This window comes from Megascapheus bottae, chromosome 3, assembly GCF_031878675.1.
Source record: "Megascapheus bottae isolate mThoBot1 chromosome 3, mThoBot2.hap1, whole genome shotgun sequence".
In the NCBI taxonomy this organism is placed as follows: domain Eukaryota; kingdom Metazoa; phylum Chordata; class Mammalia; order Rodentia; family Geomyidae; genus Megascapheus; species Megascapheus bottae.
Window position 1 is genome coordinate 29,239,644 of NC_143511.1, and position 26,703 is coordinate 29,266,346.

General features: G+C 39.5%; 1 protein-coding gene across 3 annotated transcripts in view; it reads left to right on the forward strand.

The window, feature by feature from the left end:
• Window positions 1-26,703, forward strand: part of LOC150065125 (contactin-associated protein-like 3) — a 105,816-nt gene that overhangs the window by 28,667 nt on the left and 50,446 nt on the right. For all 3 annotated transcript variants that reach the window (XM_090329729.1, XM_090329730.1, XM_090329731.1), the window contains exons 2-5: window positions 18,109-18,256; window positions 21,832-22,035; window positions 23,290-23,474; window positions 25,001-25,144. In XM_090329729.1, coding sequence (XP_090185855.1) covers window positions 18,109-18,256; window positions 21,832-22,035; window positions 23,290-23,474; window positions 25,001-25,144 — 681 coding nt within the window. The remainder of the gene's footprint in view (window positions 1-18,108; window positions 18,257-21,831; window positions 22,036-23,289; window positions 23,475-25,000; window positions 25,145-26,703) is intronic.

The window sequence follows — 26,703 nt, forward strand, 5'->3', positions numbered from 1 at the left end:
AATACCAGCACACGCGGCCTCCAATATTACTTGAGTAAAAGGGGCAGTTGGCCCATATTGGGAGCAGGCATTTTTTAAATCCTGTAATAGTTTAACAGGAACAGGCTGATGGTATACTTGTTCATCATGATCAACTGAACTAGGGAAGCATCGAGGCCCTGAAATACCTTCCCTCTCTCTAGCAGCCTGAGTCAGGTTTAATTGCGATGCACTGTGCCTGGTTGTAGTGCCTGTTAAAAGGGACTTGTTGCTAGGGCCTTTAGGCTTGCCTAAAGGTTGAGAAAGGGATTGAGGCCGTAAGGCTGCAGCCGGAGGCGGTGGGTGTGAGGGGTAAGGTTTAGAATCAGACACCATGGTGGCCTGAGGGTCATATTTCTTTCCTACTTCTGGGGGGGCTCTCTGCTCTGTCCCCATTTTCGATAGAAAATGTAGGATTTCTTCTAACTTCTTCTCCATCGTAGCCATTCGGCCCTCCATTGACTCATCATAACTTTCCTCCTTGGTATTCAAACCTGAATTCCGATACTCAATATCTACTGGTTGTTGTTCCGTTTGCAAGATCTCACTTAGACTCTCTTGGGCTGCGGCATATGGCTCAGCCTCAGGTTCTTCAGAAGGGTCCTTTAACTCATAAAGTTCCCTTAATTCAAGATTAAATTCAGCATCTTCATGTAGAGGATCTATGTATTTACTTACTAAATTCCATACAGTAGTAGCCTCTATTGGGGTCTTTTCGGGGCCATATACCTCATAATAATCTTGAATTCTTTTTCCTATCCGCTGCCAGGCTTTTTGGAATGCCTCCTCTACAGACCTCGGGCATGCTTCCTCGAGAAACTGTAGGAAGCTCTGAAGCACCCCCTCTTCCACCCACGTTCCGTGGGCTTCAAATAGGCCTGTTAAGATCGGTAGAAATAACTCATGGCTATTAGCTTGACCCATAATTATTACTCCTGACTATACTCTCTTAATAGTCCTACGATGTGTTACTTACCACAGGGAGGGGTCCTTCACCTTCGTCCCAGATTTTCAGGGTCCCTGTTCGGGCGCCAGATGCCGGGGCCTCCCGGCAGCAAATTGGGGTTCCTGAAATAAGGGGCAGGGACTGGAAAAATTAGAAGAGAGACAAACACATCGGGTCCAGGAGGTCTGCAGCCCAAGCAAAAACTGCTGCCTCGTTTATTCTTCACACAAAGTTTTTATCCCCTCCCGAGACCAGGGCCCTCCCAGGTGTTACATCCAGATCGTTAATCAGGGAGCTGTTGAGGGTTACATTCATATGGTAAATCTCAGATCAATTGAACAGGAGAAGGCCAAAAAACAATAAGACAATCAAGCAATTATCTGATGCAAATCAAAGTACAGTTTGTTTCCACTCTTGCTCCCGACATGTGAATTAATGCACCTTCTATCTGGCAAATATCATGTAACCCTTTTACTAATTACAATAAAAAATATTAAAAAAAGACGATAAAAAATAAACTAAGTTAAGTAAAAAGAAAAAAAAAAGAAAAAAAGAAGCTGGAAGTGGTGCTGAGGCTCAAGTGGTAGAGCTCTAGCCTTGAGAAAGTCCAAGGACAGTGCTCAGGCCCTGAGCTCAAGTTCAGGACTGGCAAAAAAAATAGTCCTTGTACTGGAAGGAACCATCCCCAAAGCTTCCTATTGCAGGCTGACGAACCTCCAAGATTATGAGCTAAAGAGACCTTTCTACCTTAGAATGAAAGCATGGTTCCTACTTTCTTTTTTTTTTAATCTTCATTTTTCTGTGTTATTCTAATTTTCTTTTTAATTGTTTTAAACACATAATGGTTATATACGATTTGTGTTACTGTGCGATAATTTCATACATGTAGACCATGTGTAATGATTAACTCAGGATTACCTAACATTTCTAGGACTTTAAACATTCGTTATTTTTATTTCCAAATTTTTAAAACCACAAGTACATATATAATCATGTTTGATTTGTTGATTTATTCATATATTTGTTTTATAGACCAGTGTAAGGCTAGCAGATTGATGAGCTTATAATTATATTTGTCTGGCTATTTTCTTTTTGCTAGACATCTTGAACAAAAAGATATTTTGTTTTTGTTTTCTTTTGTTATTCTCTATTTGAAATCAAATGATATTTGGATAGAAAGCAGGATGGGTTGTCCAAATGTGCATTTATCATATACTGACAGAAACAAATGCAAAGACAGTACTTACACCATGTAAGAAAACATCAGGTTAGTTAATACATAAAAATGGAGACAGTTATCTTTAATTACTTAAATTAGGTGCAATTAATTCTGATTCTCCAGAAAGCCAAGAGAACATCTTCCTGAATATAAAGACACTTGCAGATTATCTTAGAAGGGAGCTTTCTCTCTGGTTTCTAGTTGTGGGATATTTCCACATGACAAAGGACAAATACAGAAACAGAGTGCCATGGGCTCATTTCGGTTTGCTTTCAGATATTTTCCTCTTTCTCTCTAATATTTACTCACAATATTGAGCAATCTTCTTAAATTTATTTTTGATATATGACTACTGCTATTTTGGGTTAGTATTGTTATGGACTCATTGAAACTTAAACTATTTCTAAATCAGAGCAAAGACATATTAAAGTATTCTAATTTAAAAACAGCATCTTCAATAAGGGTTTTAAACTTGCTCTTGCCAGATTGTTTCTCAGTATCAAAATGGACCCCTATCTTCTTATTTTTTTCAATTGTGAGGCTTGAGCTCTGCACCTGGGCTCTGTACCTGAGCTCTTCAGCTCAAGCCTACCGCTCTACCACTTAAGCCAGAGTGCCACTTCTGGTGGTTAATTGCAGATAAGAGTCTCAAGGACTTTTGTTCCCAGGCTGGTTTTGAACCATGATCCTCAGATCTCAGCTTCCCGAGTAGATATGATTACAGGAGTTAGCCAGGAGTGCTTGGCAAGAGCTAACTCCTCCTCCTCCTCCTCCTCCTCCTGCTGCTCCTCCTCCTCCTCCTCCTCCTCCTCTTCCTTCTCCTCCTCCTCCTTCTCCTCTTCCTCCTGGGCTTGAGCTCAGGGCCTGAGCACTGTCCTTGAACTTTTCTCAAGGCTAGAGCTCTACCACTTGAGCCTCAGCACCATTTCTAGCTTTTTTCTATGTATGTGGTACCAAGGAATTGAACCTGGGTCTTCGTGCATGCTAGGCAAGCATTCTACCACTAGGTCAGACTCCCAGCCCCCAACAGCTATCTTCTTAAAAGAATAGAAACTAAAGCTGCTACAGCAAGTTTTGAGAAAGAATTGTTGTTGATTTAGTATTTCCTAATTTAAAGTGATTTAACATATAAGGCTGTTACTAGGCAAACAGTGTATGCTATTAAGAAAATTTATGCTCTTTCAACTAAGTTTTCTTTTTTATTGATATGAGCTTATTTCAGATTAGTCCTACCAGATATAACATTAGCAATTCAACAAGAATCTTAATAGTTAATGATGATGTGCATACATCTTACACATTTTAAGCACATATTGTAGGTACAACTAATAATCTCAATTTCAAAAGCATGTACTTGGCTCAGCAATGGTGACTTATATCTGTAATCTCAGCTACAGTTGAGGGCTGTAGTTCAAAGACATCCAAGATAAACAAGTCACAGAGACTCTTATTTCCAATTAACTAGCAGAAAACCAAAAGTAGAGCTGAGCTTTAAGTAGCAGAGTGTCAGCCCTGCGTGAAAGCTAAGGGATATTTCCCAGGCCCTTTCAAGCTCCCAAACCTGCATACATTCAGAAAAAAAATAATGCATTTGGTCTATTGACCAAATTCTTGAGTTTGTTCTTTGTAAGTTCTTAGAAAATAAAAAAAAACTGTGATATAACTGGGTCTTTGATGACATGTTGATTATAACTCAAAAGAGTAAATGTGCAGAAAACAGTTTTAGTACAAAGGGCTAGATGGAATGAGTCAAGATCATAATAGTATCTAAAGTAAATTCTGTAGAACTTATATATTGCCTTTGTTCCCAGTAAGAATGCTTTATTGTTTGCCTCATATATTTCTATGTTTTAGTCTAAGTCATTTAGCTTTTATCCCTGTAGTTACTTAGCTTTCTTCTTTGTCATCAATGTTTACAGTCTTAGAGCTTCACTTCAATTTCATGGTCTATTGGATTTCTCCTAAAATGTCATTAGCACACTTCTGTGTCTTTCAGATGAACCCTATTTGACAGAATAAGTAAATACCTACTCAAGTACGCAATACTAATTGATTAAATAAGTTCTTAGAAATATAGAAAAGTAAGCAAATTATTACGTTCCAAACATGTGTGAGGTTTAAAGCCATCAATTTAGAAACTTGGTAAACTTTCAATTTTTATCAAATAAAAGCTCTCAGGGTTCCCATGATTTGAATTAACAGTCATTTTAGTATAAAAAAATCATTACCGAGTTAGGCGCTGGTGGTTTATGTCTATAATCCTAGCTACTCAAGAGGTTGAGATCTGAGGATCATGATTCAGCATTAGCCTGAGCATACAATTCTGTGAAACATGTATTTCCAATTAACAACAAAAGGCCAGAAGTGAATGCGTAGCTTACATAGTAGGGTGAAAAATCACAGCAAGATGGCATTGGGTTGAGACCCTAATCTAGTATAAAAACAAAATGAAATCATTAGAGAAGGAGAGTTTGAAAGGCTTGGTTTTTGCATAATAAAAAAGGTTCTAGTAAAGTCTTGAGGAGATGTGCACTCAGCTGAGTCTGATTCATACCATTCTATGGGGAAACCAAATCTTGCTGATGCAAGCTAAAAGATAGGACCCTCTTAATTACTGATGCATAGCCAGAAGCCTTGATAAGGGATTCTGAAGACTTTCACATGAGAGCCAGCCTGACTCCGCAGTAGATAAAGCAGATCTTCAGCATAAGCTCAATTTATAAGTAAGGTCAATAGAACACCTGCTGACTGCTTACTAAGAGTTGGATGATGCAAAATAATCACAATTCCAATTTCACATAATTGAGCTGAATCTCTGCTATGGCTTTATTAGCCCTTTGGTAGCTACCTGTATGCAGTCAGGATTTGTTTTGCTCAATAAGAAAATCAACCAATTCTATACTTTGGAATTGGTTGTATTCCTTTGGGTCTTGGCTATTTTTTTCACCAATAATTCAATGATAAGGATGGGGATTTGTGAATTAGTCTCCCTACTGGGTGTCACCTTTTAAAAATATTGTGATACTTTGCTGGCTGCCAGTAGCTCATACCCATATTCCAAGCTACTCACATGATAGAGATTTGAGGATCAAGGTTCAAAGCCAGCCTGGGCAGGAAAGTTTACATTGGTTGGCCTTGAAATATGCTCTTCTAATTTTCAGGCTATCCATGGTACTAGAATTACAGGTGTAAACTAGCAGAACCTGGTTTGATTCTGCATAATTTTCAACGCCAGACTAGAATGTTTTGGTGATTCTATCTTTTAGAAGGCCTATTTTAAGTCTCCTGTGTTTGGGATGTACATAAAATGAAAATTCTGTTTTGCAGTTGCCAGAGAAAGGCTCTTTTGGGGCAGAGAAATTGGTGTATGCACAGAGATTTGTAGAAAAAGCCTACCCATAATAAAGTTTACTTATATCACTGGGAAGAATGTGATTCAGAAAATAAACAAAAGAACAAACAGCCATACAGAACGAATTAGGCAACTGGAGGCCCAGATTAAGTAACTGAGTTCTTCCTTCCAAATTTTTTTATTTCTTTCCTTTGGTTCCCTCTGCTTCCCTTTCTATCCCTATTTGTTTCAGGCTGGGACTGAGGCAATAACTGATTCAATGGATGGCTCTCACTAGCTGTGAAAACCTGTTTAGAATGACACCCCCCCCCCCTCCAAAGGGTCAAGGAATAAACTGATGAAAAGACAGATTAGTTGCTCAGCAGATACATCAATTGCGTATGTAGTGACAACCACATAACTTAAGTTTCTTACCCGCCGAAAGATTTAGAAGCTTATACACTTCTATGTGAATGGAGGGGAATAGGGCAGAAAGATCACTTTATTTAGGGGGTAGGGATAGTATATTTAGGGGATTTCTCTGGGCTTGTGGAAATATAAATGGTTTGGGGTGAAGTCCTGTGGAGCCACAGAACAGACAATGGATTGTAGATGATTCTCTAAATGTGTCTGAAGTAAAAGAGAAAGATCATATCCAGGTATGTGAATAAATCTCATCCTTCTCATAATATGAGTTTATTTCACAAAATCTGAGGGAAGGGACCAAAGATACTTTAGGTAGACAAAGGTCACTGGAGGCTCTTCTCTGCATTGGGTGAAGAGGAACTAATGAAAATAAAAGGTTCTTGACTTGGAGTCTATCTTAAAGTATTTTAGTTTCTCTTAAATCCACTTGCCCATTAATTATGTCAAACAACATCTACAGCATTCCATTTGGGGAGAATCACCCTCTAAGATGCAGGTCTTCTTTCGGAAGGGACACCTTATCCTTGTTGTAATGTCCTGATCTTGGCTGTTTTTGTGCTGATCTGCCCCCTGTGATTCTCTGGAATTTAAATATGCAAGGCACAGCTAAGGACACCTACATGACTAAAAAGGACAATCAAATAATGATTGAGAACTCGGGTAAGAGATTGTACCTAAAATAAAGGTTTGGAGTTGTTGAGCGGTTACCCTGGTAACTTGGAGGAAAATGAATTAAAAAAAAGATTAAAGCTAATATAGCAAAACAGGAAAAGACTAGTGCTGGGCAAACCAACTCATTTTTCATCTCAACATGAAGAAAATCAGCTCTTTCCCTTTGGTGCTTCAGCATTTGGCTCAAATGCTAGAATGCATCCAGTCTTGTTCCCATTTGGTTCTGCCCATTTTAAGAGTCCTTTTCTATTGCTTTGGAAGATTCATGAGAATTCACAAAGGTACTCTGTAGTGTGTGTGTGTGTGTGTGTGTGTGTGTGTGTGTGTGTGTGTGTGTTGTATGTGTGTGTGAGGATACTATGGCTTGAACTCATAGCTGGAGTACTATCCCTTACCTTTTTCACTCAAGGCTCCTGCTCTACCAGTTGAGCCACAGTTCCACTTTTAGTCCTTTTGATGGTTGGAGATGAGTCTTGTGGACTTACTGGTCTTGGATGGCTTTGAACCTTGACCCTCAGATCTCAGCCTGCTGAGCAGCTAGGATTCCATGGGTAAGCCACTAGTGCCCCACCATCAGTGCAACAATTTTACAACACAGAACCATACACATGGATTGTACTCTGATTGTTTTGTGAACTGTTAGCCTCTGGTTGGCTTGCTGAAATGATGGAACAGCATGATGAAGGCTGAATGCCAATCCTCTCTGCCTAACATCAGGAAGCATCCTGACCTCTGAAAACCCCCGACTGTCCCTGTCAATAGTGTACACACAACACGGGCCAGAGCCCAACTCTAGCAACTACTCTCTGTCAGGTTCAGCCACTCACTTCAAAGATATTAGAAAAACAATGATGAAACAATAGGAAGGGATTTTGATCAAAAATGGCCATTTGGACAAGGCAGCTCATCTTTATAGTATACACATGAGCTTTAGGTTTAGAGGGTGCTTTGAGAGTGTGGAGAAGGCAAAAAGGCAATTAATTAGGTAATTAAAAATTTCTGATTAAAACCTACTCTGATCATTATATCAGTTCTGGCCTAAAGGTGCCCTTATCATGTTCCTATGACAGGACTTGTCTTGTGTGGGGGTGATCTCACTCTGGGGTGATCTTACTCTGGGGTATCTGTGAGGCCTTCCTATTCCTAGACTTAAAGGAGACTGAAGACATGTAGGTATGGGGGAGGGGAGGAGTCTAGAACAGTGCATTGTAAAAGCTGACAAATACCTGAGCTGCTTTTATTTTTGTATGTTCAGCCCTGAAGGGGATGGAGATAGGTTGATTAGCTATCATCTGTGTTTAGATCTACACTCTTTGAGTGATTAACATGCTAAAGTGTAGAGTTAAGACAGATTCCCCCCAAAAATGAAGACAGGGAAGCCAGCTCTTAATTTGTTTTAGACCGAGGGCTTGCTGGCAAAAGCAATTCTTAAACACCTGTTTTCCATAACTCAGTTTGCTTTGGATGCCTTTGGAAACTCAAAAGGATGGGCTCATAAAGATCCTTGAAAATTACCTGCCATTTGATCAGAATGTTCTGGAGAGCCAGGCAAGGGCATGACCCCCATTGCTTTCATGGGCAGTGCAGGAAGCAAGGGGTGAATTTATGGAAGATCAGTTTGTAGCCTTGTTCCTCTATTCATTTGTAATAGCTTTTTAGCCAAGAATTTCCTGCCAGGAGTTATCAGATTAAATAAATAAATAAATAAATAAATAAATAAATAAATAAATAAATAAATGGTTAGATGGTGAGGGAAGACAATTTCTCTGGTCTCTGTAAGTAGCAATTGATTTTGGAGAAAAAGATATAACCATCAGTAAAACCAAAAGAGCAACCACAACTGCCACCACCAAGCCTTAGATTACAGAGCTAACTGTCCCCTTAGGAGGCATGGTTGCTTTGGGGCCAACAACAAGATAGAATGTCCTAAGGGATATTTAATACCTCAGTCTTTGAAGAAGTGAGGATATTAGGGAAAAAGAATGCTAATAGAGTTGAGTGAAAATGAGTAAGTTGTAATAATTCTGAAGCTTTTTCAGGGAGAGTCTTATGTTTTTGTCCAGGGCTGGCCTGATGCTGGAGTTGTTCTTGCTTCCCAAGTAGATGAGATCACGATATACTCTGCCACTTCTAGTTTATGAAGATGAAGTCTTGCTAAATTTTTTCCCAAGATGGCATCAAACCACGATCCTCTCTATACCTACCTCAAAAGTGGTTGAGATTGTAGGCACAAACCCCCACATGGGTGTCCCTGCGCTTGCTCTCTCTCCTGGAATCATGTATTCTAATTCCTTCAGGCCATTCATGCCTTAAAGTTGTGATTATGTCTGGATAATTTTTCAATAAAAGCTGTCTCTGTTCTTCTCTAAGTTTCTTAGCAAATGAAAATGCAAAAGTTGTAATTGAATTCTGAGGCTTTACCATCTTCATTGATGAGAGGGGCTTTGCTATTATTTTCTGACACTGGAGGTGACATTTTGGGAGGATTCTTGATGTCTATACTGTAACTTGTTGAGGTTGAAATGGTTTGGAAGATCTTGGGAACCAAATAGAGACTTCTGAGAAAGGAACAAGAAGTGGCACCTATCTCACCTGGCACAGGAAAGTAGCACCAAACTATAAGAATGGCTTCATCTTTAGGAACCCTTGAGGTCAACACAATGCATCAATCCTATAGCTTATAACAAAGAAAAACTGCAGCATCTATAAAACCAATATTCATTCTCTCTAGCTCTAATGCTGGAAATTAAAACAAAAACTAGAGAAATGGAGTCTGGTAAAGAAGGAACATAGGATTGGAAACCCCCTGGGAATCCAAGCTACTCAGTAGATAGAGATCAGAAGACTGCCATCCTACCTTTATTTTCTCTGGCCAGGTCAAATGAGAGGGCAAGATGCTAGATCAAAAACAAAAAGACCCTTTGTAATATTTCCACATTTTATGTGACAGACTATGGCAAATTTAGTAAGGTAGATGGTGAACCTTTGTGTAGATTTATAAGATAAAAAAAATAAATATCTGTGATTTCTTTTGGTGCCTATAGTTCTCATGCTGGCTATGATTTTAATTCTTAGATATCTGCACTAATTAAGTATTTTTTTTACAGTGGATTTGTGTTCAATTCTTTTGTCCCCTGTGCCTTTAAATGAGGAGTCAATATTTCTTCTTTAAATTTACCTAGGCCAGACTTTCAGTATTTGTAGCCAGAGATCTCACAGGGCTTAGAAGTTCACCTAGAGAATATTCTCTAGGCAGTTACAAGAGAATGTAATTTTCCTCACCTTAGGGTTTCACACTAATTCAATATGTGGGTATTTTATTGATAGTGGCTGACATTTTTCTTGCTTATAAAAGAAGAAAATTTACCTTAACTGAAGAGTCTAACTTTTCAAGGACATGAAGCATCCCCCAGGTAAACTTCAAAAGAGTCCAACTTGAAGTACTTGAATCACTCATGATTGACCAGTGAAAACTCATTCAACCCCCCAAGTTATGTTATCATGAACTCAACTCTCCCCAGAAAACAAGCTTATCGGTGTTGGGGTGAGATGGGATTGTAATTAGAGGTGGGCCCTATATTTCCTGAAGAGATTGAGTGTCTAACTAAGGCATTCATTCCATGAAGCATGTCCCTTACCTTTACTGTGTTCAGAGTCTGAGAGTCCAGCTTTTATCACGCTTTTAGTTAATTTTATAAACCCAAAGAAAAACATCTTTAAGTTGCCTTTTACAGAAATATCACTTATCATTTTAACTGTGACAGTATTAAGCACTGCTTGGAAATGACTCTCACATGCCAGTCCTACACTGAGAATTTAGAGGCACAGCAAGACTCCTGTGAGGTGGGGGTGTTATTTCCACCGTGAGAGGGGAAATACTCACTTATGCCAGCATATTCTGCATATACCAGACTTTTCTAACTTAAGAGCAACTGTGGTTGACCACTTACAGGACACTCCAAAACTTAGAAAAAGTCTTTTGCTTGTGCCTGAATCTGATTGCTCTATTATCATAGTTTACCATAGTCTGGATAATTTATAAACAACAAAGATGTATCAGACTCATAGTTCTGAGGCTTGGAAGTTTCAGAACATGGTGTTAGCATCTGACCAGGGCCATTTGTTACCTCTTAACATTGATGGGAGGATAAATAAGAAATTGAGACAGACAGGAAAAGCAGACCAAACTCAGTCTTTTATTTTCTTAATCAAAAGCCTGTTGCCATGACAGCTAACATCAATCCCAACAGCATCAATTAATCCATTTATAAAAGTAGAGTTTCCATGACCAATCACTTCTCTAAGGTCCTATCCCTTAATGGAGCTACAATGGTGTTGATGTTTGACTTGAGTTCTGGGGGGAACATTCACATAGAGACATAGAAATAAATCTCCCTGCTCAAGTGACCACCTTACAGTCATGTCACCTGTGTCCTAGAGAAGTCTCTGTAGCAGCCACTAGGCCATGCCTTGCTGCAGGCCCTTCCTTCATCTAAGTCTTCCCTAGGGAAGGGAGGAGGAGAGGGGTTGTTAGCCACCTGGATCCTCACACTAGATCATTTGTGTTATTTGGGCATCAGGTACCAAGGGTTTGGTTAGTCACATTCTTCATGAGAAACCAGTAAGAAATGATCTGGTCTGTATAAGAGAACATATTCTTTCATTTGTTCATTCAGTCTTGCAATCTCCCCTCCTTCCTTCTCTCTCTTCATTCTTTCCCTCCCTCCCTCCCTCCCTCCCTCCCCCCTCCCTCCCTCCCTCCCCCTTCCCTCCCTCCCTCCCTCCCTCCTTCCCTTCCTTCCTTCCTTCCTTCCTTCCTTCCTTCCTTCCTTCCTTCCTTCCATAGGACAACGTATTTTTCCAGTCTAACTTGTTTTATTTATGTTTTCTTTATTTTTTAAAACAAAGAATTCTTTTGTTCATACATATATGAATCTATACACCATGTTGATTTATAGCTTTCATTTTGCTTTTCACTGATTAACATTTTACGCAGATGTAATTATGCTATTCATAGTACGTTGATAAAGAGCATATTCTCATTTTTTAATAACCTGTGAAAACATCATTTTAATTGCTTCATAAAATGCTCTCAGGTGATATGCCAGGGTAATTACATTAGTAATGTTCACTATTTAGCATTAATACCATTTTTTCTAATAACACATAAATTATAAGGTATCTTAATCATTTTGCTAACAAATCTTATGGTGAGCAGCCTTATTATATCTTTTATTAGAATAGTTCCTTAGACTTTTCAAGATACTTTGACAACCATCTTTCAATGAGGTATGCATTGAGCAAAGCGGGTATTACAATTCCCGAGTACTCACTGGGAGAATAAAAACTCATGTTCAGTAACAGCACAGGCACATAGTTTCAGGAAACAGAACCACAGTGAAGAATCATAAAACTCTTTCTTACATCCTTCCAGCCACTATTTTACCATATAATCAGAACAGCTTCAACTTACCACCATATATTAAAATAAGAACTTCATTTAGTGTAGCCAATTGTTTGGAAAACTATTAATAACATAGAAGCTCCTGAGGAACCAATATCATATTTTTGTATGTGTGCTGGCACGGGGGCTTGAACACAGAGCCTGGGTGTTGTCTCTTAGCTTTTTAGTTCAATGCTGGCATTCTACTTGCTCTACTTCTGGCTTTTTGGTAGGTAAATGGAGATAAAGGTCGCATGGGATTTCCTGCCTAGACTGATTTCAAATTTCAATTCTCAGATCTCAGCCTCCTGAGTAGCTAGGATTACAGACACGAGCCACTGAGACCCAGCTGAAAAGGATATCTTTTCTGTTTGTTTCCCTACACCTTTGTGAGCATTGAAATGGCTTGGCACTGTGGTTAGACACAGCAGGCACTAAATCCTTATTTTAGATACCACTGAGATTCAGTTCTACAACTCAAAATTTAAAATAATGCTTTAATGAAAAACCACTCTCTTTGGAGGGAAATTTAGGACTGGGTAAATGCTAAGCAGCTGCCCCAAATACTGAGGTGCAGCCTCAGCATCCCTATACAATATTCAGTAAGATAGAAATGTTTCAACAGAACAAATCTGGAAGAGATTTCTTAGAAATAACTGGTGATGAATCTAACATTAATAAAATAAGGTTTTCTGTTTCAGAGTGGCTCCCCTTGATTTCCCACTGAGAATACTTATAGAGCTAATTCTGTGAACACGGCTGGCCTGAAAGCAGTGTGGCCTGCCTAGGATTGGTAGTTTGTCCAAAGTGACTATGCGAAACAAAGAGAAACAAATCAAAGTGACCCTTATCCCAGGTTCTGGTAGCTTACTCCTGGAATCCTGGCTACTCAGGAGGCTGAGATCTTAGGATCATGATTCAAAGCCAGCCCAGACAGTAAAGTCCTTGAGACTCTTAACTAGCCACGAAAAAAATCAGAAGTGATGCTGTTGCTCATAGGTGCACTATCCTTGACCAAAAAGAGCCCAGGCCCTGAATTCAAGCCCCACAACCGCCACCACCAAAATCAGAACAAAACAAAAAACCCAAAACAAGAAAAGTGACAGTTGAGGGATCGGGTGCATGGTCTGGGGTGGTGTTTGCTTAGCATGCACCAAGGCCTGGATTCAATTTCTCAGAACCACATACACAGAAAAAGCTGAAAGTGGTGCTGTGGCTCAAGTGCTAGAGCACTGGCCTTGAGAATGCCCAAGGACAGTGCTCAGGCCCTGAGTTCAAGTTCTAGGACTGTAAAAAAAAATAGTGACAGTTGGAAAATTTCTCAGTAGGACCACTCATGCTTAAACATGCTAGAAAAATAGATTTTTCACCTGAAACACATTCACTTTTGAAACACTGGTATGAGTCTTGATACTCGCAGTGACCAAATCTAATTTAAGAGAATCTTCATTGTTCAATAAGAGGGAACCATACACACACACACACACACACACACACACACACACACACACACACACACACACCACTAGAGTGGGTGATCGAAAATGGTGTATAATCATAAGGTGCACTGCAGACACAAACCTTGTGTTCGTGTGTAAGACTTCCAGGGAGATATTTTTCTGCTATATAAAGCTCCACAGTGACTTACAAGGTCACACTTCTAAGAAAGGACGGGAAATAATTTGAAGGGTTTTAAAGTGTTTGGTAAAATCTTCACTCCTGACAGGGTTGGGCCTTCGCTTTGTCTCTTAATGAAGATTTAAGCCTCTGCAGAATCGCTGATAACCACAGATTTCCATAGAGCCAGTGTTGCCCTCTTCTTCTGGAGCCTTTGTTTTCTGACTCCAGGCACAGGGCTTTATGTTTTAACTTTTCTCCCTATTTGTGCTTGCCTGTAAATTCATATTTATGATGGAAACTCTCAAGGCAAATTGTAAATGGACAAATGAATATACAACATTTTCAGCCATGAAAATTTTACTCTAGAATATATGATTTTAATAACTAAGCCCTAAATGTTATATGAGTGATATAATACTATAGGCTCACCCTCTCCAAAGTATATTCTTTTTTTTTTTTTGCTAGTCGTGGGGCTTGAACTCAGGGCCTGAGCACTGTCCTTGGACTTTTCTAAGGCTAGGGTTCTACCACTTGAACCACAGCACCACTTCCAGCTTTTTTCTATGTATGTGGTACCGAGGAATCGAATTCGGGTCTTTGTGCATGCTAGGCAAGCACTCTACCACTAGGCCAAACTCCTGGCCCCGGTATATTCTTTTTAGTTGTTACATTTGATTGGTATTTTGTGTAGCTGGTTATAATTCAGATAAAATATGAATAATGTGATTCTTCAAAATTCAAAGGAATTCATGTGACTATGTATTAGAATATTTGAATGTGTATGTATGCAAATATACATACAAACATGCATTATCTATACATATATACATACACAAATCTGCACATACATAAACACACACATATGTATATCCATATATATAAACATGTGTGTATATATACATGCATATATTGACAGTGCTGGTAAAGAACCAGTGCTTCAGCATGCCCTCCAGAACTGAACCTTATTTTTTTATGCTAGTATTGAGGCTTGAACTGAGGACCTGTGCACTGTCTCTTAGCTTTTCTGCTCTGGGTTGGAGCTGAGCACACACCTGTACTTTTCTGCCCTAGCATGTTTTGAACCTGGATACTCAAATCTTTGCCTCCTAAGCATGAGCCACTGTGGCTGGCAACCTAGTCCCTTTAATATATTTTAGTAATATGTAACAATTTTTTAAAAGTCTTATCTCTGGGTTATAAGCAGTATCTGCAATGTTAAACATTACATTCTATCTGCTCGATTCACAAATTATTACCTCATACTGGTACAAAATCTCTTAAAAACCATCTCATTTGATTCTATAAAAATAAGCCATTAAATTATTTTTCTCTATGCTACTCTAGTCACATCATTTCATAATTCTTTTCCAGAGCTTATATTTGAAAATAAGCTTGAAAGAAAAGTAATGTTTGGTATACAAAGACAGTAAAATAATTCTATTTGGGTAGGTTTCCTTGGAAAGATTTTTATTGTGTTGCCTATACCGAAATTTAAATCACCTTGTCAGCTTCAGGCAAAATTGATTTTAATTCTTTGAATTTTAATGTTGAAGGCAAAATGCCCAGGAGAGCTGATGCCCCTGGTTTAGCAGTTTAGATGGATGCCTTCGATATTAAACCCATAGATGGATTCAATCTGCACCAGTTATAAGCAAGCACTCCCAGAATCTGAACCACAGCAGCCAGAACCCCAGAATGCTCATCTTCAAACAGGAGGTGGGCACTTTGCTAATGATCACAATTATTGTTCCTATCTTTACAATTAGGTTTTGCTGAACAAGCTTTATAGACAAGGAAACTGTACCTTGTTGGAAAACAGCACAAGACCAGAGTTTGAATGGGTGATGCTAAGATATGACTTTTGGTTTTGTGGTACTGGAGTTTGAACTTAGGGCCTCCTGCTGCGCAGGCAGGCGCTCTATTCCTTGAACAGTATCCCCTTCCTTTTGCTTTAGTTAATGTTTAGATCTGGTCTCAGGTTTATTTATTGTTGTTGTTGTTTGTTTGCTGGAGGCCTGGACATTGATCATCCTCCTCTTTTATATAACTGGGATTATAGGCACACAATACTATGCCCTGTTTCTTTGTTGAGTATAGAGTATCACTAACTTTTTGCCCAAGCTGGCCTTGAAAACTGATCAATCTCCCCACTCTTCGCCTTTCTATATAGCTGGAAGGATAGGCATGAGCCGCTGCACCCGGCCTTGGGATATGGCTTCTTTTCATTTACATCATCCTAGAGTTGACAGGTATTTGATGGATTGTCTTAATGTCCCTAGCCATAAGGGAACTATTGACAGGTCTAACATACACACTGGCATTGATCACATTCTGAAATACATTTTATTTTTTTAATTCAATTTTATTGTCAGCGTGATGTACAGAGGGGTTGCAGTTACATACGTAAGGTAGTGAATACATTTCTTGTGGAACATGGTTATCCCTTTCCCCGTTTTTCTCCCATTTTCCCCACATTTTTTAATTTTAGAGTTTTCATTTATTTGTAACAAGGGAGATTCACAGCGAATCTGTAGCTATTTAGAGTAATCAGCCTTCTTTCTTTTGGCAGCACTGGGATTTGAACTCAGGACCTCACATTTACAAAGATAATGATCCACCACTTGTGCCAGGCTCTCAAGCATTTTTGGATTTTGCTAATTTTCAGATGCAATCTCACTCATTTATTTTTATTTTTTTCCTTAGGCCCTTCCTCAGGTGGTGAGCTTCCTGCCTCCACTTCTGGCAAAGTAGCGATTACAGGCATGAACATCCTGGCTCAATTGTTTTCTCAAAAAAAAATCTGGCATTAAAAAAAGAAAGCCAAAGGGGCCGAGAGTTTGGTCTAGTGGTAGAGTGCTTGACTGGCATGCACGAAGACCCCAGTTTGATTCCTCGGTACCACATACATAGAAACAAGCTGGAATGGTACTGATGTTCAAGTGGTAGAGCTTTAGCCTTGAGAAAGTCCAAGGGCAGTGCTTAGGTCCTGAGCTCAAGCCTGGGACTCTCACACACAAAAAAGCAGATAATTAGACAGATAAGATCCCTGATTCTTTGTTGAGCCAACTGGTCTGCTCTGTACTTTTGTCTTAAATGCACATCTTAGGTATATTAGCCAAAAGATATGAGAGTGCTAGAAAGAATACTTTTTACACCCCAACTTCATTTTTCTTAGATAAAAGTCTTTGGCTTTTTTTTCTTTAATACAGCTCCTATTGTATAACCAAGCTTTAAAAGTTGGATTTAATCTTTATTAAGTAGGAAGCTGCTGACTCCTCAAACCACTCATCCTCGCCCCTACCTTCTCTTTCATGTCAAACCACACATGGCACCCTTGAGTGAGGAGTTTGGAGAAGTCATTTGATTGACAAGCTGTGGAAAGAAGAGACTAGTATTCATTTTTGTATATTTTCACTTTCCAGCGAATGGTTTTGTGCAGCGTTCTTACCTTGTTCGTTGGATTAGTCATTGATGGGTGATCTAAAATAAATTTATGTGTGCAGGAGAATCAGACAATATGCAGAAGCTCGACATAAATCCATGATAAATTGTTCAAGACTCTAGGCCTTCACCCACAGTGAGACCAACGGAGGATAATGCTTAGGAGAGGAACACAGAAGTGCAATGTTTATGTGCCTCTGATCGTGTAAAGTAATATTCATCAAAATGAACTCCAGGAAACAAGGGTTTTTTTTTCCCCCTTTGTTGCTGTTTTCGCTTTCCTTTCTCTCTGTCTAATTTGTTCAACCATCTGTCTTTGGGAGGGGAAGGGAAGCACAGAAATGGAGGGACAAAGGATGAACGGAGGAAGCCGTGGTGCTCACAAGACACTACAATGAAAATGAACTCTACAACTTGTTCGTGGGCGTGGGAGGGGAAACACTGGGAGAGAAGGAGGGAAGGAGTGATTTTGTCAAAAAAAAAGAAATGTACTTTTTACTCGACTTATGTCACCTTTATAATGACAAATTTAAGGGGACAAAAAGCCAGATCTAATCTTACCCAAACCACATGTCAGCTGGCTGTGCAGCATTTCCCCCTGCTAGGCTGCAGGTCCTCACTCTTAACTTCAGAGAAGGATCTTCTGGGCCTGAGTCAGCCTGCCCTTGAGAAGCCCTTGAGAAGGTGCTTTCCTGGGAGGGTGGGGTGGCAGAGGAGGAAGGTTGTGAGAGGACAGTTTTGGCAAAGCCGACTTGACAGAACCCCCCCCCCACTTGTCTGCATTTGAGGGGTGTGGATGGCATCCCAGCTGTCTCGGGTGGAAAGGGAGCTCTCGTGGCGTGGGAAAGAGCTGGCCACCTCACATCGCGCTGCAGCCGCCGGGTTTCTTGTAGGGAGGCAGCCGTGGCACCGGGACAGGTCTTTCCCGACAGGATCAGGAGAGAAGGTGGTACCCGGCTGCTCTCTCGACCTCCTTCTCTGCTTCCTCCCAGGGATTCCCGGGGAACACCAATGCAGACAGCGTGGTGCATCACAGTCTCCAGCCGCCCTTCGAAGCCAGGTTCCTGCGCTTCCTGCCCTTGGCCTGGAACCCCAAGGGCAGGATCGGGATGCGTGTTGAAGTGTATGGATGTGCATATCGTAAGTGGTACTTCCTCTCCTCACCTGAGAACGTGGACAGGTGCCCTGAGGGGCAGTACAAGCCCCAAGCCAACACGTGAAAGGGTATCAATGTATGGGAATTAATGCACCTTCTATCTGGCAAATATCATGTAACCGTTCTATTAATTACAATAAAAAATATATGGAAAAAAAAAGCCCCAAGCCAGACTACTTGCTGCACTGACCTTCTAGGAGAACTGACGCCTTTTAGAGTTGATTTAGAGTTAGACCTGAACCAAAATTCCACTCATCTTTAGGTTCTCAGATGTGCCTTTTAAAGAAAGTACATGTAACATTGTAGACAATCATAAACGGAATAGAATGCAAATAACTGAGCAAGGGTTCTGGCGGCTCCTTGTCTGTAAATTCTAGTGATAGAAGGAACTGAGATCTGGAGGGACTGCAGTTAGTATCTTGACTGGGTTAGAAAAGTCTGCAAGGCTCTATCTCCAAAATAACCAGCCAAATGTTGGGCTGGAGACATGACTCAAGTGGTAGAGCATTAGCTGAGCAAGTGCCAGGCCCTGGGTCTAAATCTGATTACTACCAGAAAAACAAAACAAAGAGAAAAATCAAAGGACTGACAACCAGTGCTATTTGCTGAAGTAGCTTAAATGGCACTCCATGTGGGAACACAGAAAAGAATTTTCTCATGCCCAACACCTGCTCTGTGATGTTTAACTCATCTTTTCTCTGTGAGCTTCACTGTGAAACCCTTCTTTTGTCTAACACACTTGACCTTTATTTGGTGGGTTTACACATGGAGACAGCTTATTGTCTCTTCTGTGAACAGTAATCAGCATGAAATGAATAGAGTCCACATGAAAATAGCACAGACATACACACACACACACACACACACACACACACACACACAACTGTGAAATCATATGGCAGAATTCTACTTAACAGTTGTCATTTGGTGACCCACAGTCTACTCAGAGTGTATCTTCACATCATCATTCTCATATTTCTAAATTATTGTCAGCATAGAAGAGCACGAAAAGTACTGCTGTAGCCAGGTGCTACCGACTCATGCCTGTAATCCTAGCCACTCAGGAGGTTCTGAGGATCACTGTTAAAAATTAGACTGGACAGGAAAGTCCATGAGACTCTTATCTCCAATAAAACATCAAAATGCCAGAAGTGGAGCTGTGACTCAAATGGTAGAGTGCCAGCTGGGGGAAAGCACGTAGGCATTGAGTTCATGCCTCAGTACTAGCACACATATTTAAAAACATACTGCTGTGTAGGCCTGACTGAAGAACAATCCAAAGGTGAACGTGGATGGGCCATCTTAACACTTGTTAGATTTGGGTCTGCACAGATATTTTTGGTCAGGCTTTTTGTGCATGATCGGCTCCATTCTTTTCTGATTGTACCTGTAACCTTGCCAAATGTTACTTTCCTAAAGCATATGATAATAATAATAATCTACCATCCAGGAAGTATTTTATGTCACTGTTCGAATTCTCAACCTCTAGCCACCCCAATGAATACCTAACTTGGCCTGTAACTTGGCCTGTGTTTTCTAATGTTAACATTCCTACAGGGTGTTGAATATCATGGGGTGTCTTACTATACATCTTTGTCCCTTTGCCCTTGGCCACTGCCTTTCATCCCTGTGTTCATTTCAAGCTGTAACTAAGCTACTGATCTCACCATAGCAAGAGTTCTTATGTCCCCCATTACCCTCTCTCTGTCTCTGTCTCTGTCTCTCTCTAGCTCTGTCTCTGTCTCTCTGTCTCTCTCTCTCTCTCTCAGTGCTACTGGGGCTTGAGCATTAACTTTGTCACTCAAAACTAGCACTCGACCACTGGAGCCACTCCTCTACTTCTGACATTTCACTGGTTAATTGTAGTACCTCCCATTCATTGGCTTTGAACCACAATCATCTCAGTCTCCTGAGGTAGCTAGAGTTACAGGAATGAGCCACCATGCCCAGCTGTACTTGACTTCCATAGTGAAACTGGAAGAGACTTGGGTTGGCGGGGTGGAATTACAATTCGGACAGGCTGCAACCGCAATGCCCAGCATAGTACTATAAAAGTTCTATGCTATCAAAAATGCCTATGAACAGATAAACTAGCAGGCAAAAATATGTGCTTTAATTAGTTAGGGTACTTCCAGGAAACAGCCACAAGACATAGGTTTCTGTGTGCATATGGACGTATATTATAAAAACAGACAAAGTCTTTACTAAAACGTGGGAATATGTAACACGAACAGATGAGGTTTCATGAATAATGCCTTTGAACCATTAACAGAGTGTCAACACACATCTTGATAGTGGGGAGTGGGGACTAAAAGAAGTAGCAGTAGAATAGAAAGAGGAAGCTAGATTCTGTTTAGAAACTTATAAGGAAATACATTGGGTGGTATGCAAGTGCATACAAATGTATTCACTGAACTATGGTAAATTCAAGAGAGAACTCAATTCCTTAGCTGGAGTCCAAGTTTAGTAAAGTAAAACCCAATGCTGGGGCACTCCAAAGGGGTGAGGTGGGGTCAAGGAGATAAATGAAGAGGAGAAGAGGGGGAAATGCAGACAAGAATTCAATATTTATCCTACAAAATTAAGAAGAGTGAGGGAAAGGGGGGGCGGGGAGGGATGGCTGGGAATGTTGAAACGACTGACGTTGGTCAAGATATACCATATTCGTAAATTGCTTTAAGTGACAACTCCTTTGTACAACCACTTACATAAATAAGAAAAAGAAAGAGGAGAGGGGCAGATACATCACCATGCTCAAGGTATTATAGAACTAGGAAGTAGGAAACTTGGGGGGCATGGGTGAGTCGGGAAAGATGAGAGTGAATGATGGAAGAAGTGGCTACATTATGTGTAGATGCATTCTACACATAAATGAACATGTTAACCAGAAGCAATTATTGTACTACTATTTGTACAACTGTTTGATGATGATAATAATAGTCTTAACAATGAACAATAGAGTCCCAGAGGTTACTTTTCAACTTGGAAAGGAAATTCTTCTTTTTTTTTTCTTTTGGGTATCAGCCAATCAGCTCTTTCATTATTTTTCTCCCCAGAGAATAAATACTGATTTTAATATACATACAAGAAAGTATTAACAATGCTTATATTCAAGCTATGAAAATAAAATAAAAATAAGTACATCTGTCAGAAACAAGAGAAGTCCAGGGAAAGTATCAGCCTTTTTAAATAGAGCAATACTAATACTAATGTTAAAATTAAAAATTAATGTCATAGAAATGTAACATCCTTCTTGATTTTCTTAAGGATGAGAAGTAGGCCACTATAATACAAAGAGAATGGCTTCAGGGAGAAGATTAATAAAAATACTTCTAGATGATAAAGCTGCTCAGGAGAGAAACAGAAAATACATTATTGTGCATTTTCTCCTTTGATGAACAGACTTAAAAACATGACTTTCTCCTAGGTGTGTGTGTGTGTGTGTGTGTGTGTGTGTGTGTGTGTGTGTGTGTGATGGCATGAGTCACAGATTTTCAACACGCTTAAATAAGTGCAGCAATTCTATATTTAGTTCTGCTTTCAATATCCTCTTTCCCAGGATCTGAGGTGGCTCATTTTGATGGACACAGTGCCCTGCTCTACAGATTTGATGAAAAATCCATCAGACCAAACAGAGATGTTATTTCTTTGAAATTTAAAGCCATGCAGAACAATGGGATTCTGTTTCACAGAGAAGGACCACATGGAAATCACATCACTCTGGAACTAATTAAGGGACAACTTGTCTTTTATCTTAATGCAGGTAAAAAATATACTGTAAATTTATGCCAGTAGTTTTTTTTTAGACTCTGTTTAGCTATAAACAGATGTGTATAGTGAATCTGTTAAAGGGACCATACAATTTATCCTGCAAACCAGAACACCTTTGAGAATTAAGACAAGCTTCTAAGTGCCATGCCAGGATAATTATTATAAAGCAGAATTATTCTGGGAAAACAAAAGTTTAAGAATACTGTTAGTAAATACATGCTGCACTTACATATGTATTTCAGGTAGAAATTACATGAACACCTTTTGTTTGTGTGTGTCATTACTGGGACTTGAACCTAGAGTCTCCATGCTCTTGCTTAGTTTCCTCTTTAAGGCTGATGTGCTACATGTTAAGACACACCTCCATTTCTGGCTTTTTGTTGGTCACTTGGAGATAAGATTTGCACAGACTTTACAAGCTCAAGATGGCTCTGAACATCAACACTCAGATCTCAGCCTCCTCATTATATAGGATTACAAGTATGAGCCACCCATGGCAAGCTAAACAGCATATATTTCAACAATATTGAAAGAGAGTTATAAATAAATCGTATAGAGTATAGTTTATATTGTGCTTAGATATAATTATATAGCTATGAAGAAGTTAGTATAAAATTCTGGGATAGTATTGATAATGATATTCCAATACAGAAAGTATTTTCCATGCAAATATGAATCATGCCATGAATGGTGGTACAGAATAAATCACTAGAAAGAAAGAAAGAAAGTAAAAAAGAACAAAAGAAAGAAAGAAAGAAAGAAAGAAAGAAAGAAAGAAAGAAAGAGAAGAATTTCAACCAGACACTACTGGTTCATGACTGCAATCATAGCTACTCAGGGAGGCTGAAATTGGAGGATCACAATTTGAAGCCAGGAAGGGCAGAAAACTTTGTGAGACTCTTCTCTGCATTTAACCACCAAAAACCCAGAAGTGAAGCTGTGGCTCAAGTGGTAGAGCACTGGCCTTGAATGAAAAAGCTAAGGAGTTAAGGGACAGCCTCTAAGTTCAAGCTTTAGTATTAGTATCGAAAAACTAAAACTAAAATAGCAACTAAAATGTCAGCATTGAGTAGATTAATAATAATAATAATAATAAACCACAAAAGAAGTATACTTTGTGTATAAGAGGAAGTCAGAATCTCCATAGAAGAAGGAAGGTTGAATGTAAATGTCAGTGCTCATCTCACAAAAGGACATGGTGATTTCAAGCAGAGCTAACTGGATGTGGTTGTTGTTCTCTTTGAAGGCAATGCAAACCTGTCCTCTACGAAAGTTCCCATGACCCTCACCGTGGGCAGCTTGCTGGATGACCAACACTGGCATACGGTCGTCCTGCAGATCTTCAACACCCACGTCAACTTCACCTTGGACAAGCACATTCATCACTTCCGTGCAAAGGGAGAAAATGCTTCCTTAGATCTTCACCTGGAGGTTATTACACAATGTACAATGTCAACAGACTGTAAAGGGAACCTAGGTCTATGGAGAAATAGATAGCAATTCAGACTTATGGTGGTTGATATAGAATTCAGGCCCCACTGAACTGGGAAGTCCTTAAAACAAGGGCTAATTCATTACTTTATGATGATGGATCATTCTCTTTCCATGAGAGGCAGTAACCAGTCATGATGTAAGGTTAAGGATATTTTCTACAAATGAAGCGATTTAAAGACACAAAATGATATTGTTCAATAGAGTCCTTTTGAATTGTATCTGGCACACTACACGTTAGGTGATAACAGATTCCTGAGGGTGAGATATATTTTTTAAATTTTTTCTATGGTATGAGCACAGTGAGCATACATTGTCTTAGATCTCTTGGAAGAGTTAGCATTGTATATGTTCATAAATTCATTAACAAGAGATACAAATGCACACATGTAAACTTCACCTTAACTTACTTAAGCAGTTTTTAGTAATTCATTACCAGTATGCCTCAGAGCCACACAATTCTGGAAGTTTTTCATAGGACAATGTATGAGGATCAGGAAAAACTGGGATGTTTATGTTACCTGATAGATTTTTAATGTGCAGAGGATCTCAATACTATACCAAAATACCCACATAATGGCAAAACATTTTTTAAGTCTTGGGTCAAACATGGGCATATTTGCTGTGTTTTAAAAATAACTTTTGTAGGGGCCGGGAGTTTGGCCTAGTGGTAGAGTGCTTGCCTAGCATGCACAAAGACCCAGGTTCAACTCCTCGGTACCACATACATAGCAAAATGCTGGAAGTGGTGCTGAGGCTCAAGTGGTAGAGCTCTAGCCTTGAGAAAGTCCAAGGAGAGTGCTCAGGCCCTGAGCTCAAGCCCAGGACTGGCAAAAAAAAAAAACAAATAAACAAATAACTTTTGTGTGTGTGTCTGTCCTGGGGCTTGAACTCAGGAACCTGTCCTTGAGTTTTTTGTTTGTTTGTTTTTCTTAATCTCAAGGCTGGCATTCTACCACTTTGAGCCACATCTCCACTTTCAGAGTTTTAGTGCTTTATGAGTCTCACAGGCTTTCCTGCCATTATTGGCTTTGATTCGCAGCCTGCAGATCTCAGCTTCATGAGTAGCTAGATTATAGGGTGAGCCACTGTGTTGTTTTGGTTGGCTTAATTTTCTTAGACCACATACTTTTCTAAAAGTGTGTCCCCATGACTACTTTGAGGAATACATGGGAGAGCATGTGACTATTTACTATGTTGTCTTAAACTGTTTACTATGTAATCATTTCAAGAACAAGTTTATTGACTTGTTTTCTTAAGTCTACACAAAGTCTGGTGGCAGGAATCAAGCAATTGAATGATGCCATGATAACAGAATATTTCTTGTAAAACAAATGACACAGAAATATAACACGATAACACCGAATTTATGACCATTAGTGTGATACCTGTTAAGTCACAAATGTCTTAAACAGATGCACAGAATATCACTTTAAAATGTCTTTTATGTCATTTTTCTTTTCAAGATTAGCTTTGGCGGAGTTCCAGTACCTGGAGGCCCACTGACTTTCTCACATAAAATGTTTCATGGATGCTTGGAAAATCTTTACTACAATGGAGTGGATATAATTGAATTAGCCAAGAAACACAAACCACAAATCCTCATTATGGTAAGGACACCTATAAAAAAATATTACTTTTAGGCTGAGAAGTTGTCTTAGTGGTAGAGTGCTTGCCTAACATGTATGAAGCCCTGGGTTCGATTCCTCAACACCACATCAACAGAAAAAGCCAGAGTGGTGTTGTGGCTCAAGTGGTAGCATGCTAGCCTTGAGCAAAAGAAGCTCAGGGACAGTGCAAAGGCCCCGAATTCAAGCCCCAGGACTGGCAAAATAAACAAACAATAACAACAACAACTAGAAAACATTACTTCTAGACTTTGATTTGATATAATATTTAAAAAAACTCAACTCATACTTTTTTGCGTGCAGGTCCTGGAGTTTTAACTCAGAGCCTAGGTGCTGTCACTGAGCTTCCTTTGCCCAAATCTAACATTCTACCACGTGAGCTACAGCTCTACTTCCGCCCTTTTGGTAGTTTATTGGAGATAAGAGTCTCCTGGACTTTCCTGCCTGAGCAGGCTTTGAACCATTACCTTCAGATTTTAGCCTTCTGAGTAGAGAGGATTACAGCAAGAACCACTGGCACCCACCACTGGCTTCAAGCTCAATTCATACTTTTAAGCAGCTTGTAATTATCACAATTTTATTATGCACATGAAGTTAAAAAATATATATCTCGTGGGACATGGTTATTTCATTTTAATTTGAAGCAAAATTAACATGCTACTTTTATATTGAAATCAGAATTCATAAATCTTGTGTGTTTGGGGTATTATTAGTCTCTGGAGACCAATTGTTTGGCAATAAAAATCCCTAATGAGCTATTCCCGAATCAATCGTAAATACTTCCCAGTAGATAATTAACTTCTTTCCATTTAAAAAAGAAAAGGCACTGTCTGAGTTTTGGATGACAGGCAAGTTCATATTGCCTGTCAGTAAATCTTAGAGAACATTGTGGGAATGATAGGCATTTATGTTGTTTTGAAAAGTAGTGTCTTTCCTGTTTCTCTGCTGAAAGGGTTGGATTGCAGAGTCAACACCTGGAGATATCTTCAGTTCCCAGTTGGGTGCTGGTGGCTTGCACCTACTTCTACTCAGGAAGCTGAGATCTGAGAAACTCAGTTCGAGGCTAGACCGGACAGACAAATCTGTGAGAATCTTATCTCCAGCTAACCAATAAGAAGCCATAAGTGGAGCTGTGGGTAAAGTTGTAGATCACACGCCTTGAGTGCAACAAAAACCCAAGACCCCGAGTTCAAGCCCCAATACTTGCACACACGCACACACATCAGCTCTTGATGTACTGGTCACAAAATGAATACATTGTTCATGTTCACATGTGATAGAAGGAAAAATAGCCATGAGAACCTTATTGCAAGAAGGTTAGAGAAATAAATAAATCAACAAGTAAACACATAAATAAATAAAATAAAATAATGATAGATCGGAATCCTTCTTTGAACAGCCTGATGCTAGGATAAAAACGAATGAAAAAATGTCAGAAAGATTCATGAACAGAGAAACACCAAAGGTAAGAGGGATAAAAAAGCTCCACTGAGAGACGGTACCTTGGACAAGATTAAAAATAAATCAAAAGGAAGGTGATA